Raw genomic sequence first — 20,684 nt, 5'->3', positions numbered from 1 at the left:
CCACCCACCCCCAAAACACAAATGGATTCTAAATGAGAGATAATGGGAACTGCAAATGCTAGAGAATCTGAGATAAAAAAAGTGTGGAGCTGCATGAACACAGCAGGCCAAGCAGCATCTTAGGAGCACAAAAGCTGACATTTCGGGCCTAGAAGGGTCTAGGCCCGAAATGTGTCAGCTTTTGAGCTCCTGAGATGCTGCTTGGCCTGCTGTGTTCATCCAGCTCCACACTTTGTTATCTTGGATTCTAAACAAGGCTTCATATCTCCAGCATCTGCAGTTCCCATTATCTCTGATACTATTTCATATCTAACATGCCTTGTCTGACCTAAAATGTTACCTCTTCTTTACACTGATAACCACTCTCTCAAGTCACTGCCCTGAGAGAAATTCGGGGATTTATATATACATGTTAAATTGATTAAAACCTTCTAAATGATTAAAGATTTAACAGCATCTTAGGTTTTCTTTTAAGTACATCCTTATCACTTGTGCGATCTTTTGATCTTTTACTGAAAAATTCTGTGTTCTGCGTGCTTCTTTCTCACTTCACCTGACAAAGGGGCTACTCTCCGAAAGCATATGTTTTAAAATAAAACTGTGGGATTATAACTTGGTATTGTGTGATTTCTGACCATGATCATAACTAATAGCAGAACAGACTTGAAGAGCCCTACTCCTAGTTTCTATGTTTCTAAATTAAGTAGATGCATGTGGTTATATAACTTGCTAAATCTTACTGAATTTTGGAAACAATTGACAACTAACAGGATAATTAGGGTTTGGGTTACCAGGTGCAAAAGTGGTAACAGCTTCACTGAAATGTAACCACTGCCATCTCATACTGCAAGCGCAGCAGATACATGCTTCTACCACTGGTAACTTCCTTTCAAGCTAATTACCATCCTGACTTAGAAATACATTATCTTTCCTACGTTGTCACTAGGTCAAAATCCAATAACTGCCTTACAACACCATGGATGATGTGCTTACATCACATTGATTGCAGTGGTTCAAGAGCAATTAGGGAAAGGCAATAAATGCTGGCCTAGCCAGTGATATCCAGAGACCCATGTTGAGAAAGAACTTCAAAATAGATTTTGAAGTTCTGTATCAAGAGACAGATTGTCACTGTACACCATTGTAGCAGAATTTACTAACATCTTGGGTGTGATTGTAGATCTCACTATATCGTTTAATACAACCAGTATGGCAAGATTCCATACGCTTTTAGAGAAAACTGGCCATCCACCAAATCTCCCAGTCTCATCTGATCCTTCCATGACAGCACACACTGTACTGTAGAGTTTGACAGCACCATTCTGACAGTTTCAGGATGAAAAATGGAATGAAACAGGGCTGTGTCCTAGCCTATTTTATTTGGTATTTTCTTCTGCATGTTCTTGACCTTTGCCTTCTCTACAGATATGGAAGGAGCTTATCCACACACTTATTCAAATGGTGAGCTCTAAAATCTGTCAAAATTAAAACTGAAGACAGAAGCCTAGCAAGTCTTCATCCAATAATTGCTCCATGTTCATGATTCTTGCTCTTTACTACTGACACAGACACTCAGCTCCAAAGACACAGATTGTCTCTCCCAGCCTGTAAATTGTTCTCACCTTCTATAAGCTTAAACAAAACTGTGCATATGGGCCAGGGTGTCACAAATTATAATGTACATATGGGGAATCAATTCGTACATATTTCTGCCATCAGTAATTGATATTTTCAAACTCGCAAAGATACAATTATCTCATAGTTACCTATCAAAGTAATCTAAAAGCAATGATCCCTATAATAATTGCAATGAATTGAAACTACAATGTGTCCTGTGACAATTAATTAGTTCCAATTTTACTGTTCAGTGCGCCATTGCATCTGAAATTACCTGTGATTGCCAACCTTTGTTATCAATCATATCTTAATGCTTCCTTCCCACTCAAAGGCATGTAATAAGAATATAGCAAAAAAATTCAACAACTTCACATATTGCATAGAATTTTCAGAAAGGCAATGATGCATCCCAGGAGTCAAGTAGAATAAAATCGCTCGAGCCTGCTGTTACGGTTTTTAACATTGCAAACTCTAAATGTAATTCTGCCTGTAATTTATTGCTGTCAAACATGGAAACACTTTATGGTTTCATTTGCTTTTGGTATAAGTGTAAGTAAAAGTTGTTTGCAAACAGACAGATAAAGAATCAGATTTAGATCCTTTTCTGTGATAACATTCAGCTCAAAAATATATTGCATCATAACTTTCTGGATGCCTGGCAAGGACAATCTGACACCTGTATGTCTCCGAATAACTCCAGTACAACCATGGAAATAAAGGAAGATAAGTCTGGATTAAGGGACAGTAAAGAGGCAGAAAAGAAAATGAATAAAAATTCACAATTATCATTTTGTGTTCAAACGGTAATTCAGCTATTAATAAAGTAGATAACTTTCTGTGGAATATTTAATGAGCCAATTCAGCTCATTTTGAGAAATAATGGTGAGATAAAGGGTAACATTTTGCTCTCATGCAAAGAAAATGGTGAAGAGAATATTAATTGCTCAGATAACAAGGTGTAGAGCTGGATGAACACAGCAAGCCAAGCAGCATCAGAGGAGCAGGAAGGTTGACGTTTCAGGCCTAGACCCTTCTTCAGAAGTGATTAACTACTCAGCCAGGTTTGGACCTCATGGTATATCTCATATCTGAAATCACTGGCTTTTACATTAACCTCTTACTTTTATTCATTCAGTAAATGTTAGTGCAATTTATTTATTATAAATATAAAATTATAGTACAGAACATTTAAAGTTTGCACATGATTCCTTGTACCAGCTTACGTAGAGCATCATCTTGCACATTACGGTAGTTGTGGCATATGGCAAATGCAGATGAATGACTGAAAATGACAGGAGCTGCTGATACTTCAAGTGCAGCTAACATTGTATCTTTAGAGACATGAGATAGATCAATCAGCATTCCGAGACGGTTCATTTCTTCTACAACTTTCTGAAAGGCAGATACAGTAAGCATTTAAATCTAGTTTGGCATTTTCTACTTTCCATACATATATTAATAACTTCTGTTTATGTAGCTCCCTTAATGTAGAAAGAATTTTAAAAGTTTTATTTATTCATTCACAGGATGAGCGCATTGCTGATATAGGCAGCATTTATTGTCCATTCCTAATTGCCCAGAGGGCAGTTCAGAGCCAATTACGTTGCTGCGGGTCTGGAGTCATGTGTAGGCCAGACCAGGTAAGGATGGTAGTTTCTTTCCCTAAAGGACATTAGTGAACCAGATGGGTTTTTCCAACAATCAACAGCAGATTCACGGTCATCATTAGATTCTTAATTCCAGATTTTTTTTAAAATTCAAATTTCACCATGTGCTGTGGCAGGATTCAAATCCAGGTCCCCAGAATGTTGTCTGGGTCTCTGGATTAACAGTCCACTAGGCCATAGTTAGTTTGTATTGTGGTAATACCACCATAGTCCAGACAACCAGGGGAATGCCATGAGAATAAGTTCAAATCTCACCATAGCAGTTAGTGGAATTTAAATTCAATTTGTGAAAAATCTGGAATTGATGGCTAGTTTCAGTAATTGTGACTACAATCTTTGATCGCCATAAAAACCTACCAGATTCACCAATGACCTTTAGGGAAGGAAATCTGCATCATTACCTAGTCTAGTGTAATGGCAACTCAAGATACACAGCAATGTATCCATTCATAACTGGTGTACAATTGTTGGTCTTGTCAGTTAAATAAAAGCAAATTACTCTGGATGCTGACAATCTGAGATAAAAGTTCCAGACGAAATCAGCACTTGTGGAGAAAAACAGAATTAATGTTTCAAGTCCAGTATGACTTCTTTGGAAATGATGTTGCATCATTGCCAGTACCAGCAAAAGTGCTGGTAAAGAATTTATTATTATTAATAAAAGTTTTTCTTTTAAATCAAATATGTACAGGAATAAAAATCATTGATGGAGGTACATTGATGACAATTAGATAGACAAGTAGAACCAACTGAGCAGAGTTTTCAATCATGCTGGATAGTGGAGGAGAACCATGAGAGGAGAACAGGAACATAAAATGAATATAAGCCATTTGGCTTTTCAAATATTTTCTGCCACATTGAACACAAAAATTACTGAACATCACAGTCGGTTGGGCAGCATCCATGGAAAGATAGCAAGGCAATGTGTCAGAGCTGACGTGAAGTGTGGAGGGGACAGCATTTATGCAATGGTGGTGGGTGGAGCTCTGGGGGAAAAAGGGTATTGATAGAGTGACTGGAATGTGAGAATGGCAGAACAGTGGTATATCTAACTGCCAAACTGGAAAGAACAGGCGGTCCCATTAACAGTTTGACTCAGCCTCAGAAAGTGACAGGGAGAGGGATAGAGTAGTGCTAGGGAGCGACATTTGTGGCTGGACTGAAAACTGATAATCGACAAATGTTATCCTTTTAATTCAACATAATAAAAGAGGAGTCTCAGTATGGAAAGCCAGTCTGTACACAATCAATAATGGGGAAAAGATAAAATATTGTATGAAATTCTATAAAACACAAAAATTAGGGGCAGAATTTTATTGCTTTTTGGCTAATTGAAAGTTGTGTCCAATTTGTTGGAGGGATGCTCACTGTGACGTCAAACAAGTTTTCTCACCGAATCTGTTTGAAACTTGCTGCATTAATTATGGATTCTGTCTAACCGTAGCATACACTGGTTGCTGAGTAACTCAACACTCACTGCATATCCCAGAATTCGCTGGCATACAGCACACTGGTGCCTTCCTCATAAGCCTATTGTGCACCTGGACAAGCCATGTCATTCTGGAGCTGCCCTGCATGGCTCCTGACATTTGTCCTGAACATGGCAGATAGCGGGAAGTTGGTGCCCTGCTTTGTGGGCAGTCACCTGGAGCTCCTGCTGGACAGGACTTCCTCTTCCCCCAGGACCAGCAGCGGAGGCTAGTGGAATAAAAAGCTTGTTATACCTGTCCCCAAGAAATGCAGTGGCCAATGAAACATTGCAGACAATTGAGTTTGTGTGTATGAATAATTTGTGAATGGTGGGCAGGCTGATGGTTTCAGTGCTTCTGACTGACGTGATGACCTTCTCTCCACTGATGCTGCCTGACCTGCTATTATTTCCAGCATTTCCTGTTTTTATTCTGGGAGCATGAGGATCAGAGACAGATCACCTTACAGCCTGGGATTTCCTTCTCACTAAGCATGCCTTCTTGGCAGACTTTTAGGGACGGAAGAGAAAGAAAAGGTGGACAGGTTTCCAGCTCTCTCACAATATTCACATACATACTCACTCATTTACACTGCAGCTCTTCCTCTGTCACACATCCTTTCCTTTCCTCAGTCCTTTGTCCACTTCTTTCACATTCACACACACATTCATTCTTTCCCTCAATATTTGTTTCACTCTCACTCTTTCCCTCTCACTCCTTCTCTCTCTTCCTCTTCTCTATCCTCCCCTGCCTTTGTCTCTCTCTTAATCCTTTACCCGCTTAACAACATTCTCCCTTGCTCATGACCACCATTGCCTATTCTGGGCTGAGGTGCCATGCTCTACTATATTGATTGCCTTCTTCAGCAGGCCAGCACTGGGATAGGAAGGACGAAGGCTCGTTTTCCTTTCACATCCTCACTTCCTGACTCAGCTTCTTTCTTCTGCACCATTGGCAACTTTCCCCTGAATCCAGCTAGTAACCGGCATGTCCAGCAAACATCCGGTCCCTCACACCCCTCCCCCAATCCGGCAGCTCATAATCCACAGGCCTCAGACTCAATGGAGTTGCTCATGTTATCACCCACAAATGGGGGAGAGAAATTACATTTAATTGGATGCGTGACTCCTCAAAGAACATTCCACTTCTAATTTCTCTAATGTATTTGGACCCCTTGCCAGCCACCTGTGGGACAAGCCTGATTCAGATTCCACTACCCCTCCAGAGATTCTCCCAAATTGCATCACTTCACCCTTACCAGCATTAAATTCCATCTACCAAGTGCTGCCATCTTTACTAGTCTGTCTACATCCTACTTTTCACTATTTATTACATTGCTAACATCTAATTTATACTGTATACACCCAATCCCAAATTATTTATACATAACAAGAAATGCAAAACTCTTAGTGTCAACCTCCAGAACAGTCCTCTTCAAGATATAAAATATATGTTTATCTGCCCCCTAACTTTCATTCATTTACAATCCAAATAAGCATGATTACTTTAATAACATTTGCTTCTATTTCCTAAATTATTTTGTTAGCAAATGTAACATCTATAAAACATTTACTTCATCAACTCTTTCTGTTATTTCAATGAAGTCAATTAGGTTAGCCAAGAAACAATTTGCGTTTTTTAACTTCATGCTGGCTGTTAACAAGTGAAAATATGTCCTTTGACAATGGTCCTAGTGGATTTCCCTTCACTACTCTTAGACCGATAGTTACAAAATTTATATCTCCCCTCATTTTTTTGAGCAAATATGTAACTTGTGCAATTCTATAGCCCATGGGCACTACTTACAATTGCAACAAGTAGTGAAAGATTGTAATCAGGGTTTTGTTACAAGGATTTTGGCAAGGTTTGTATAAATTATTTGGTTTCATTCTCTTGCTCATTCACAGTAATCAGATAGGTTTTGTATCTTGCCTGTGTTCTAATGCTACTGATTAATATCGACCAGGCTGTTCGAAGACTTAGAATGAGCAATGTTTCTAAATGACAAGCTTTCCTTTTATAGCCGTAATCTCTGCATATGCATCACAGCAATATACTGATGTAAGGACAAAAAACTCTGACAGAATACATCATTGTGAGTGATAATAAAGTGTGAAGCTGGATGAACACAGCAGGCCAAGCAGCATCTCAGGAGCACAAAAGCTGACGTTTCGGGCCTAGACCCTTCATCTAATGAAAGATCTAGGCCCGAAACGTCAGCTTTTGTGCTCCTGAGATGCTGCTTGGCCTGCTGTGTTCATCCAGCTTCACACTTTATTATCTTGGATTCTCCAGCATCTGCAGTTTCTATTATCTCTGACATCATTGTGAGTGCTTTTTTTTTGTATTTTTTGCATGTTTCTCAGAGACGTCAACAGGGATATCTAGTAAACTCTTTAATGTAAATCAGAAGCAAATTTATACCACCTCAGGGAGAGTTTACTAACTTTACCAAAATCAGATAATCCATTGACACCAGGCTTTACGCTACCAGCGTCCACTTTGCTTGAGTCTGCCCTGAAAAATGAGAGAAGGTAAAATAAATGATATGTCTACAATAACTGTGTTTTGCATTGTTAGTACAATGTAAAACAGTAAGTTAAAAGTTGCACATTGTGCTGATAAACCCTGATGCGGTATCATGGCCTATTGATTCTTATTGATTCTTAACCTTGTGAGTTTACAACCGTAGCTATGAAGACATGCCGGGCTGATAGGAATTAATTTCCCACAGAGAGTGAGAATTATTATTTTCTGTAATAGTACGTCTCTATATATCAGATTACAAACTGAGTTGCAGAACTCTAGGAAACTGGCCTCTTGCTGTTTTCAGCCATGGGTGACACATGAAATGGACTTGCCTATTTTCCCATATACAAAAAATTCACACATATAAAAATCTTTCCTATTCATTCCAAATAGAGAAGAAAATACCTCCATTTGATATTTTCATCACAACAATTTTCAGTTCTGTTTTTATTAGATAAAAAGTTTCTTATTCTTTGCTATCAGCTCAGCATGTCTTCATAGCTAAACTCACAATATTGAGAATCATTGATTTTAGTACATGATACTGCAATGTGGCGGGGGGTTGGGGGGGGGTGGTGTTTAATCAGCACATTGTTAAATTTCCAAACTAAAGGAAGGTAATTTGCGATTTATATTATAGTTATCTCAATGATATTAGGCAGCATGGGCAAGTCTCCATTATACTGGAACTTGGAATTAGAATCATAGAAACCCCCTACAGTGTGAAAAGAGACCATTCAGTCCATCAAATTAGTACCAATCTGCCAAAGAGCATTCTACCTGGACACAGACCCCCACCCTATCTCTGTGACACATTTACCATGGCCAATCCAACTAGCCTGGTCATCTTTGGACTGTGGGAGGAAACTGGAATACCCGGAGGAAACCCGCGCAGACACAAGGAAAACATACAAAGTCCACAAAGAGAAAACACCCAAAGCTGGAATCAAACCCAGGTCCCTGGTGCTATGAGGCAGCAGTGCTAACCAGTGAGCTACCGTGCCATCCCCACTGAGCCACTGTGCCTCCCCTTGTTAAGATATTTTTCCATGATGACTATTTTCATTTACTTCCATTGCATTCGTTCAGGTAATGATCTTGCGGTGTTTAACCCCTTATTTGCCAATTCAGAGGCAACTTACCATGGTGTATTACAAACGTGTGTTAATGTCAGGTAACGGACTCCAAGTTCATAGAACATGCGCAAAGCTCCAAGACTGTTGTCAATTCCATGTCCACCTTCCACACCAATAAGGCTGGCTATTTTACCACTGTGAAACGCTTCTGTGATTCCTTGAATGGAGTTAATTAATAGCATTATACTCTGCAGAAAGCATTAATCCTATAATCCTCTTGCAACCTTACTGCTGATGCAGTACCTCAAGTTGTTAGCAGTATTTTGTCCAAAACTCTACCATCTAGGAGATGACAAAAACTTCTCAAGTAGCATGATCCAAATTCAAAGTTACAAACTGTTCCTTAAATCTGTAACTGTACATTCATTATTTACCCACTCAAGTTTCAAATCTCACTTGCATGCATTCTTGAAATATGTCAATATTTATGAGCTTTCACATCACCCCTTTGTTCTTCAGTTTGCTAACAAAATGTAGACATTGTATACCTTTAAAATATCACCTGCTTGCAAGGGCAGAAAGCCAAATATAGATGAGGGTATGACATACCATCAGCTGTTGTTGTTAGCTGAAAATCTTCTGGGAACATCTGTACCATTCTCTTTATCACATCGATTTGTTCCAGTGCATGACGGACTGCATCTTTGTTCTGTGCATTACAGGGTACATACGCAACCCAAAACTAGTTGCAATAAATTAGAAACAAGTTTTATTGGACCAGTAAAATCAAATAGGAAGTTATCTAATCAGAAATAGTGTCATTGATACTTGCTTTCTCTCATGCTCATTCCTTATTTCGTTTTAAAATATCATTTTTGTTCTTTTCAACATTTGCTTGAAATATTTAGCAGAAATATCTAACCTGACATATTCATGATGTTGCATCTCTAAAGATTGACATTTATTTCTTATATTTTTGGAATATTGGTAAAGTTCAAGTTTAGGATGAAGGCAAACTCTTAAAAGCTTGTTTGACAGAAAATCCCATTTTATTCAATGTAATAAAAGGATGCTGTTTGCCATTGTTTTATTTCAATGAAAAAACATTGATGCCCTCTAGTGGTCAGTATTTCCATAGGGGGTTGGCCTGATAGATTTTTAAACAAGCTGCGTGTAACAGGTTACAATACATATGTATGTAGGGCAGAGGGGGACTGAATCCAGTAACGGGAACACTACCGACACACCACAATAGCCTTATTGATTCACATTCCCTTTGGAACAGTGAGTTACCCTAAATTAGGTACAACACTTGAAATCTGGAGTGCATAGAATTAGTGTACAACCTTTAAACTTGAGCGCTACAGCAGCAGGCAGACAGATAAATAAGAATTTGGTTGAGGCATTTGAGACTGTGACTCATCAATTATGTAATAATCACCAGAATCGTGGCAAAACATCATGGTGACCAGGCACGGAAAACAGGCAATATTACACACTATGACAACACAGCGTGGAGCTGGAGGAACACAGCAGGTCAGGCAGCAGCAGAGGAGCAGGAAAGCGCTGGGCCCATTCTTCAGAAATGCCAACTTTCCTGCTCCTTTGATGCTGCCTGGCCTGCTGTATTCCTCCAGCTCCACACTGTGTTATCGCTGACTCCAGCATCTGCAGTGCTTGCAATCCCATATTACAGACAATGACTTCCATGTTCCCTACAAGGAAAGAGAAAAGGACTGTTGGTGTCTACATCGACAAATTTAACTGAGCATGTGAAATACCCAGAGGGCAGGAAGTGAGAGAGATCTTATTTTTCTCTTTTAAAAATACTTTTCAAAAACTTTTTTAAATGGCCGCTATTAAACACAATGAACAAGATGACTGCTACTAGAAATGACCAGACCAAAAGTGAACTCATCACCCCTTCAAAACAGACACTCCTTGCATTTTAGATACATTCTAAGCAAGCCAATTCAAAGGGCTGGTGAACAAGATGTCGACACCAGCCAGTTTTGGACAAAAGTTGCTCATTCTTGTTCAAATGCCTCCGCAGTTATGTGGTAAAAGCATGGTTTCAGAAGAGGGGCACCAAATCTACCTTCTTAGCACAGTGTCCCAACCTGAAGCTCCAGTTGTATGACTGAAGCTGTTAGTTTGTTTGAACCACCTTTAACAACACAGCTTTTTATCATTACTCATTAATTTGGTTGTAATATCAGAAGAATAAGCAGACTCAGACTCAGACTCAGCTAAATCACTACAACTGATCTCAATATTTCTGCAAGTTTCACCTGCAACATGAACCCATTCTCACTATGCATCCATACATCTTCACCTGAAATTTGGCTGCATCTGAACTCCAGCAAAAGGGATTTCTGGGCACAATCAACTGAAAGAACAGCAACTGGACACTAACTTATTGGATTTTTATCATTCAACAGAAATAGTTTTAATTTTCTTTATTATATGTAATTTGTAACGTATCACCATTTCTTACATCTGTTGCTCTGCACAGATGATTTCCAGCTAGTGGGAGAAACAAGGAATTAAAGGCCTCATTAATTTTCAGGCTATATATCCTTAAGCATCCTGAAATGATCGCCTTCACTACTACTTTGCAAAATTAATACTGGTTCTGGCGATTTCGTAAATAATTCTCCTTCCTTCAACCTCCACCTCCCACACCCTCCACCGCATTAAGATTGCATCAATACATATGTTACATTTCAAGAATAAAGAATCTTCTACCTGAGCACCAACCAAACCAGCCCGGAGCTTCTCAATATTGGTGTGGGTAACATTCCATGTTTTAAGATCTATGGCAGAAAGGTCATTGTGCACTCTCTTCCTCAACTGCCATGGCATGTCATTGTGTCTGAAATAATGAAAATTAAGCACACTTTAAAAGCGAGAATAAATTATTTCATAGCACAGTACATTAGTTTTTTTACAGAGATAGTGAACAGCTGCTGTTTCCTCTTTTTGGTCAATTGGTTTGTGACACTAATCAATTACCAAAGGTTCATTATTTTGTTTCACGCTGGGATATTTTACTCTGCTTTAGCATTGGCAATTACGTCTGTTAACAGACTCTGCGCCCTCCGTATGTACCACATTCTTCCAGATATTGGGGTAGAAGTGTGAAACAAGATCTCAATGAAGCCGTCAAAATACTTAAATAAATGGAGCAGGTGAAATGTTTAGTGATAATGGGAACTGCAGATGCTGGAGAATCCAAGATAATAAAATGTGAGGCTGGATGAACACAGCAGGTCCAGCAACATATCAGGAGCATAAAAGCTGACAGGTGAAATGTTTATCCTGGTTGGGGAGTGTAGAACCAACTAATTCAATCTCAAATAATTATTTCTGGAAGATTTCCCACCACTGAAGTTAAACAGCAAGTGCCGCGCTTCTCCTTACTACGTTTCTTGAACCACAATGTTTTCAAGTCTACTGTCTTCCGTCACCTCCCCAAATCTAGGAAAGGCTGCAAGATTATGGTCAGCGGACCTATGATTTCCACCTTCACTTCCTTCAATATCCTTTGATACATCTCAGCCTGGTTCCACTCACCTGTCCACTTTAACCACCAACAGTCTATCCAACCCTGCTGCCCTTTTGGCTCCTTCCAGTGGCAGAATTTCCTCCTTTGTCACCATCTCTCTTGCGTAAGGACAGATGCAAAATATTCATTTAGCGGCTAAGCCATCCCCTTATACAGATCTGTAAATCTTCTTTTCAGTCTCTAATTTGTTCTTTTACTCTTTCCATGGCTCTTTCACCATTTATAAAAGACTTTGGAACATCCCATTTTGTTGGCTGTCAGCCTTTCCCCAATTTCTCTTCGCTTCTCTTTTTGCTTTTTTAACCTTCTCTCTGAAATTTTGCATTCCTCTTCATTGTCAATTGTATTACAAACCTAACAGGTGTCATAAGTACGGTTTTTTCTTCTTTAATTTCTCTTCCCTTTGGCGTTGAGGGAGGTCTGGATTTGTTCATCCTATTTGAGGCAATATATATACCTTGACTGTACCCACAACACCTGCTCTTTGACAGTAGCCTATTGGTCAGTTAGTTCGTTCTACCAGCCTGGCCTTCCAGGCTATCCTCGCTAGCTTCGTACTTGCCCTATTGAAGTTTTTTTCTATTCACCCATGGGATGTAGGCATTGCTGACTAGACCAGCATTTATTGCCAGTCCTGAATTGCTCAGAGGGCAGTTAAGAGTCAACCACATTACAGTGGGTCTGGAATCACTTGTAGGTCAGTTCAGGTTAGTGAACCAGATGGATTTTTCATGACTAATCGACAATAGCTTCATAGCCATCATTAGCTTTTTACTTCCAGGTTTTTCTAAATATTGATTTCAAATTCCACCACGTGTCCATCACAGGCCCCCTGCAGTGCCACAATGATGCCACCCGAAGGTTGCTGGAACAGCAACTCATATTCCGCTTGGGAACCCTGCAGCCTAATGGTATCAATGTGGACTTCACAAGCTTCAAAATCTCCCCTTCCCCCACCGCATCCCAAAACCATCCAGCCTGTCTCTGCTTCCCTAACCTGTTCTTCCCTTCCTCCCACCTCAAGCCGCACCTCCGTTTCCTACCTACCACCGCATCCCGCCTCCTTGGCCTGTCCATCTTCCCTGGACTGACCTATCCCCTCCCTACTTCCTCACCTATACTCTTCTCTCTACATATCTTCTTTTCTCTCCATCTTCGGTCCGCCTCCCCCTCTCTCCCTATTTATTCCAGAACCCTCACCCATTCCCCACTCTGATGAAGGGTCTAGGCCCGAAACGTCAGCTTTTGTGCTCCTGAGATGCTGCTTGGCCTGCTGTGTTCATCCAGCTTCACACTTGATTATCTAGGAACACTTGTTCTTTGCTGTCCCCAAAACTATCAGTATTCCAGTCTATATTTGGGTAATTGAAGTCCCCCATTATAACCGCTTTACAACTATGGCATCCCTGTAATCGCTCTGCAGATATTCCTCTTCATCCTTCCCACAGCCTCTAAACTATACCTAACATTGCAACTGTACTCATTTTGTTTCTTAGCTCTGGTCAAATTGTTTCTGTACTTAAGTCTTCAAAGATATCTTTTTCTTCCCCTGCACTGCAATGCCCTCCTTAAAAAGTACTGTTACCCCTCCTCCTTTTCTTCCTTTTCTGAACACCTTGTCCCCAGGAATATTTAACTCTCAGTTTTATCCAATATTCCCTCTAATTATTTTTTCTGCTGTGTGAATTTCAGAGCTCTGTGCACAGTAGCAGCTTTGAAAGCAGAAGTTAATGACAGGAATTGCAGTGTCTTGCTGATCAATATATGTGGAACCTCTGACTGGCTGTACAGCCTGGACAGAACGTTGGTCTTGCTCGTCCTTAAGCCAGATCTCTATTTTTTGCTGAATTTTTTTCTGAGGAACAACATTGTATTCATACTATCCACCAGGGAAACCCCTGAGGACTGGTGAGTAGCCTCATCTCTCTGGATGTTTCAGTTGTAGTTATCAGAGGGGGGTGTTGACTTCTGATGTATAACACCCAATAACAATTGCTCCCAATTTTCTGATGAAGGGTCTAGGCCCAAAACGTCAGCTTTTGTGCTCCTAAGATGCTGCTTGCCTTGCTGTGTTCATCTAGTTCCACGCTTAGATATCTCTATTATTGCTACACCATTGTATTTCCACATGGCTATCTGCACCTGTGACTTCTCAATCTTATTTAATATACATTGTGCATTCACACAGAAGCAAAGTAATCCTGATTTAGACTTTCTTTCTTACTTTGACTACTGTATTTCCAAGTATTTTATGTACCCCGATACTCTGATCTACTGTCCACTTGGGGTACCAAACCCGTGCGTGGGACCACATCTGCTTCCTACCCAACTCATTGGTACTAATGAGGACCACAACCTTTGGCAGTCCACATTCTCCTCCAGAAGAATGCCCTGCAGCCGCTCTATGACCTACTTGGCCCTAGTACCAGCAAAACAACACGCCATCCTGAAATCACATATATGGCTACTGAAATGCATGTCTAAACCCCTAGCTAATGAATCCCCTGTTCGTATTGCACCTCCATCCTGCTCCTCCACATAAGGCTGAGCTGCTTGCAGTGCCAAAAATGTGGCTCTGACTGCATTCCCTTCAGGAGCTAATGCCTTCATTAGCTTCCAAAGTAGGAAATCAATTTGTGAGCAGGACCGCAGGGTACTCTGCATTACCTGCAAGTTTCTGTCGGAGTGCATGATGGTCACCCGTTTCCTTCCTCGCTCCAGACCCTTAAGTTGCAGTGTCCCTAGTAAAGTTTCTTACCAACTATAAACTTAACGAAAGCAAAATACTGTAGATGCTGGAAATATAAAACAGAGAATACTGGCAACATCAGAGAAGAGAGAAACAGTTAAGGTTACAAGTTTGGTTTAATTGTTATTCAGAACTGTTTCTGAAGCAGTCATAGCAGACTTGAAACATTAACTCTTGAACTTAATGATTCTGTGATATCACTGGGACTAGAACATAGAACAGTACAACACAGGATCAGGCCCTTCAGCCCATGATGTTGTGTCTGACACGGCACCAAATTAAACTAATCCCTTCTTCCTGCCTTTGGTCCATATCCCTCCTTACCTTGCATATTCATGTGTATCTAAAAATCCCTTAAATGCCCCTATCGTACTTGCCTCCGATGCCACCCTGGCAGCATGTTTCAGGCTCTTAGCACAATCCGTGCAAAATATATGCGCCTCACATCTCCTTTGAATTTTCCCTCTGTCACCTTAAATGCATGTTCCCTGGTATTATCCATTTCAACTCGGTGAAAAAGATTCTGTACGTCAACCCTATCTGTGCATTCGATAACTTTATCAACATGATCAAGTCTCCCGTCAGCCTCCAGCACTCCAGACAAAACAACTTGGGTTTTTTTTTAAAAAAAGCTTCTTATAGCTCATAACTTTTAATCCATGCGGCATCCTGGTAAACCTCTTCAGTGCCCTCTCCAAATCCTTTCTACAATGTGGCAACCAGAATTGAATGCAGTACTCTAAGTGTAGCCTACCAAATGCTTATAAAGCTGCAACATGACATCCTGACACTTGTACTCAGTTCCTGGACCAATAAAGGCAGGCATGCCACACACTTTCTTTACCACCCTATCTACTTGCGAGGCCACTTTTAGGGAGATATGGGCTTGAAACGCAAAATCCCTCTGTACATCAGAGCAATTCAGGGTCCTGCCATTTAACTGTATACTTTTCTTTAACATTTGATTTCCCAGAGTGCAGCACTAACAATGACTGGGTATGAGGTTTAAATTCCATCTGCTATTTCTCCACCCATACCTGCAAGTGATTTATATCTTACTGTATCCTTTGACAACCATCCACATTATCCACAACCCCCCCAATTTTTGTATCATTTTCAAACCTACTAACCCCCAATCATCTACATTTTCATCCAAGTCATTTACATATCACAAACAGCAGAGGTCCCAGTACAGATCCCTGTGAAACACCCCTAAGTCATGGATCTCCAGCCAGAAAAAAAATTTTTTCCACCACTATACTCTGCCTTTTATGAACATGCTAATTCTGAATCCACATGGCCAAGTCACCATGGATCTCATGTATCTTAATCTTCTCAATGCGCCTACCATGAAGGACCTTTGCAAAAGTCTTACTAAAATCCATGTAGACAACATTCACTGTTGTATCCTCATTGAATTTTTCAAGGTGACAAAGGTGATCAATCAAGTTAATAAGACATGACCTGTCCCGCAGAAAGTCATGCTAACTCTCCCCAATTAGGCTATACTTTTTCAAATTGGCATAAATTCTATTCCTAGGAATTCTCTCTAACAGCTTCCCAACCACCGATGTGAGACTCATCGGTCCATTGTTTCCTGAATTATTCCTATTTCCCTTCTTGAGCAGAGGAACAAGATTGATTAATCACCAGTCTTCTGGGACCTCTCAATGGACGGTGAAGACAAAAAGCTTGGTCAAGGCTCCAATAATCTCCTCACTTGCCTCTCTGAATAAACTGGGGTAGATACCATTGGACCCTGGCGACATACCTACCTTAATGCCCTTCAAAAGACGCAACACCATTTCTTTCTTGATCTCAAAATGCCCTTACATATTGGCAAACTCCACACAAATCTTACTATCCTCCAGGGAATGCTCCTGTTCCACGTGACTCTGAATCCCAAGAGAACTGAAGACATTGTGAATGATGTCTTCTCATACCCAGTCATTGTTAAAAGGTTTCTTCATCAATCTTAGTAATTGTCATGTTTGCTAGTTCATTGAAATTCACTCATGTTGCATTCATATTTTTTAATTCAGCCAACTGACATGTATTCTCATAGAACATAGAACAGTACAGCACAGGAACAGGCCCTTTGGCCAACAATGTTGTGCCAAAATGACACCAACTAAAATAATCCCTTTTGACTGTCCATGGCCTATATTCCTCCATTCCTTGCTTATTCAAGTGTTGCCCTAAAATCCATTTAAATGCCCCAGTATATCTGTTTCCACCACAAACCTTGACAGTGCTTTCCAGGCACCTATCACTTTATGTAAAAGACTTACTCTCACATCTCCTTTGAACTTTTTCCCCTCTTACCTTAAATGCATGCCCACTAGTTTTAGACATTTAGCTCTGGGGACAAAATAGATTCTGACTGTTAAACCCTATATATGCCTCTGATAATTTTATAAACTTCTATCAGGTGTCTCCTCAGCCTCTGCTGGTCCAGAGAAAATAACCCGAGTTTATCCAGCCTCTCATTACAGCTCATACCATCTAAATTAGGCAGCATCCTGAAAAACGTCGTCTTCACCCTCTCTAAGCCTTCCACATCCTTCCTGTAATGTGGCAACCATACATGAATACAATACTCTAAGTGTGACCTAACCAAGTCTTATAAAGCTGCAACATGACATCTTAACTCTTGTACTGAATACCCCGACCGGTAAAGGCAAGCATGTCATATACCTTCTTTACCACACAATCTACTTGCATGGCTGCTTTCAGGGAGCAATGGACTTGAACCCCAAGATCCCTCTATACATAAATGCTGTTAAGGATCCTTCCATTAACTATTTACTTTCCCTTAACATTTGCTCTCAAAGTGCAACACCTCACATTCGCCCAGATTGAACTCTATCTGCCATTTCTCCATCCACATTTGCAGCTGATCCATACCCCACTGTGTCCTTTGGCAACCTTCAACTCTATCTACAACTCCCCCAATTTTTGTGTTGCCTACAAACTTATTAACCTACCCACGTGAATGTTCATCCAAGTCATTAATAGGTGTGACATTCAGCAGTGGTGCATGTATGGATCCCTGCTGAACCCCACTAGTGACAGACCTCTAGCCAGCCAAAACACCCTTCCACACTACTCTCTGCCTTCTGTCATCAAGCCAATTCTGAATCCAAATGGCCAAGTCACCACGGATACCATGCATCTTAATTTTCTCAATGAGCCCATAATGAGGGACCTTGTCAATAATCTTACTAAAAACCAGGTAAACAACATCCACTGCTCATTGATAATGTTCATCATTGCCTCAAAAAAAAATTAAGTTAGTAAGACATGACCTGCCCTGCACAAAACCATGCAGATTGTCCCTAATTAGGCCATGCTTATCAAAATCCTATCCCTAAGAATCTTCTCCCAACTGCCAACGTGAGACTTATCGGTCTATAACTTCCTGGATAATGCCTATTTTCCTTCTTGAACAGAGGAACAACATTGTATTCATACTATCTATCAGAGAAACCCCTGAGGACTGGTGACTAGCCTCATCTCTCTGGATGTTTCAGTTGTAGTTATCAGAGGTGGGGGGGGTGTTGACTTCTGATTTATAACACCCAATAACAATTGCTCCCAATTTTCTGAAGAAGGGTCTAGGCCCAAAACGTCAGCTTTTATGCTCCTAAGATGCTGCTTGGCCTGCTGTGTTTATCCAGCTCCACACTTTGTTATCTTGGATTCTCCAGCATCTGCAGTTTCCATTATCTCTAATTCCCCTTGGCTCCTGTCTTCTGCCTCTACTAATTTGCCCTCCCCCAATTTAGTACCTTCCCACAAGGTTACGACTTATCCTTATTCATAGCTATCTTAAAACTTATGAAATTGCGATCACTGTTCCCTAAATGCTCTCCCAGTGTAAAGTCAGTCACCTGGTCAGGTGCATTAGACAATACGAGTCTAGTCCGGCCCCTCCTCTAGTCTGAATGTCCACATACTTTTTTAAGAAACCATCTTGGGATATACCTAATAAATTCTGTCCCAGCTAAGCCCCTTGCTCTAAGGAAGTCCCAAGCTAAAGTCCCCCACCATGACAACCCTGTTGTTAATTGCATCTTTCCATAATCTGCCTGCACATTTGTTTCTCAATGTCTTGGTGGTTGTTGGGGGCCCCACTGTATAATCCTATCAGAACAACTGCACCCATCTTACTTTTGAGCTCTGCTCAAATTGCCTCAGTGGATCAGCCCTCCCGTTTGTCTTCTTTAAGTGTAGCTCTGACATGCTCCCCGATTAATAATGCAGCTCCTCCACCTTTACCTCCCTATCTTGTTGAAAACATTAAAATGCTGAAATGTTGCGCAGCAAGTCCTGCTCCCCCCGCAACCAGATCTCTAAAATGGCCACAGCATAGTTCCACGTACTGACTGAGGCTCAAGGCTCATCGGCCTTACCAGTAACACATTTTGCATTGAAGTAAACAGATTTCAGCCTAAAGGCCTCATCGTGTTCATTAATTTGTCCCTGAATGTCCTTCCTCTTCTGTTGAGATGATAAATGAAATCTATTGACTTTGTTGTCCAGTTCAGGTGGCAGATGTGAAATTTCACCTTTTCACGATTCTTGTGTATCATCTGGCACTGAGCTGCAATTCTGAAATACCATCTTTTCTCTCATGTCTTTGAGGGAGCAGCCAGGTGGTTCTCGGATATTAATACAGTCATTCTGCAATTCTTGGTAACCCATTCCATCACTTCTTCATGTCTAAATGAGCTTTGTACTTGTTATTTTAACTTGAAAACATCATGCTAGATTATCACACAAGTTTTGGCAATTGACTAAGTGATTCTGCCAGAAGTGGTGGAGGGAAAACCCGAAAAGATCCCTGCACATGCCTTTAAATTAATGATAAATAATTAATCACTGAAAACTACCATCAACTTCTATATAATGCTCATGTAATTCACGTATCAACATATACACGAATATTTACAATATTTGCTTTTTCTCTGTAACATTGAAATCTAGGAGTCCTAGGCTAATCAAAATATCAGTTACATCTATTTAAGCCAGTCAGTTGTAAAGATTTAAGCTGTACTGTTACTTATTCAGTGAAGCCTTAAAGCTGAAAGCATGATCAGCAATTTCAACAAATTATAAATATAATAATTTACCTACCCATCAATCAGGGCTGTATTTTTCATTAACTGCTCAGCTCTCTCTTGATAAGAAGGTATATCTGTATGTTTTTCAAAACATTGCATTAAACTCAGCAACAGTAGGGCAGTCAGAAATTTTAGCAACATTTCTACAGGACTTTTAATAATTCTCACAACTACGAGTTGCTCCTCGATGTTTGAACTTCCTGTTAAGGTGTCGGAAGTTTTTAAACAATGGGTCTCTGTTACGGGAAACAGTTCCTTTGTATTTCTTGGCAACACAAAAAATAATGACCCAAGTGGCATATCCTGCTAATGAACATTATGCTTCGATATACAAAATCAGGAGGGGTGCAACACGAGCTTAACTGTTTTTGTTCGAAGAGATTTCTTTTTGATCCAGCAGCTGAGCTATGATATTCAATTGGTTTCTGCTCCTGCAAATAGATTCCAGCTTTCAAGGCCCTCTTTGTCAGATTTCAGAGTACACTTGGGAACATAGGAGCAGGAGGCAGTCATTCAGCCCCTCGAACCTGTTGAATCATTCAATAAAATCATGGCTAATCTGTGGCCTAACTCCACATACCTGCCTTTGGCCCTTATACCTTAACACTTTCACTTAACAAAAATTTACCAATCTCAAATTTAAAATTTACAACTGACTCAGCAACATTGCCATTTGTGGAAGAGGTCCAAACGTCTAGTCTCTTGTGAGTAAAACTGCTTCTGAACATCTCCCCTGAATGGTGTGACCCTAATTCGCAGCCTATAGCCCCTAGTTGTACAATCTCCAACCAGTGGAAATAGTTTATTTAGTTATGCTGTCTTTTCTTGTTAATATCTTGAACACTGATCAGATCACACCGTAATCTTCTAAATTCTGGAAATA

The 20,684-nt window shown here is 40.3% G+C and overlaps 1 protein-coding gene across 3 annotated transcripts in view; it reads right to left on the bottom strand.

Annotated features, from left to right (window-relative positions):
• The window catches only part of LOC125460023 (dipeptidase 1-like), a 29,085-nt gene extending 9,096 nt beyond the window's left edge, over positions 1 to 19,989 (bottom strand). The window contains exons 1-6 of one of the 3 annotated variants that reach the window (XM_048547053.2): positions 19,815 to 19,989; positions 11,107 to 11,233; positions 8,968 to 9,100; positions 8,425 to 8,575; positions 7,201 to 7,270; positions 2,833 to 3,009 (exon numbers count right to left, since the gene is read on the bottom strand). In XM_048547053.2, the coding sequence (XP_048403010.1) occupies positions 2,833 to 3,009; positions 7,201 to 7,270; positions 8,425 to 8,575; positions 8,968 to 9,100; positions 11,107 to 11,233; positions 19,815 to 19,942 (786 nt within the window). In that variant the 5' untranslated portion in view covers positions 19,943 to 19,989. The remainder of the gene's footprint in view (positions 1 to 2,832; positions 3,010 to 7,200; positions 7,271 to 8,424; positions 8,576 to 8,967; positions 9,101 to 11,106; positions 11,234 to 19,814) is intronic. The other 2 variants (XM_048547054.2, XM_048547056.2) reach the window with 2 other exon arrangements.
• Positions 19,990 to 20,684: the final 695 nt, after the last annotated feature.

The sequence above is a fragment of the Stegostoma tigrinum genome, chromosome 16, assembly GCF_030684315.1.
Source record: "Stegostoma tigrinum isolate sSteTig4 chromosome 16, sSteTig4.hap1, whole genome shotgun sequence".
Classification (NCBI taxonomy): Eukaryota; Metazoa; Chordata; class Chondrichthyes; order Orectolobiformes; family Stegostomatidae; genus Stegostoma; species Stegostoma tigrinum.
The sequence above is the reverse complement of the archived record's forward strand: the minus strand, read 5'-3'. Positions and strand labels throughout refer to the sequence as shown.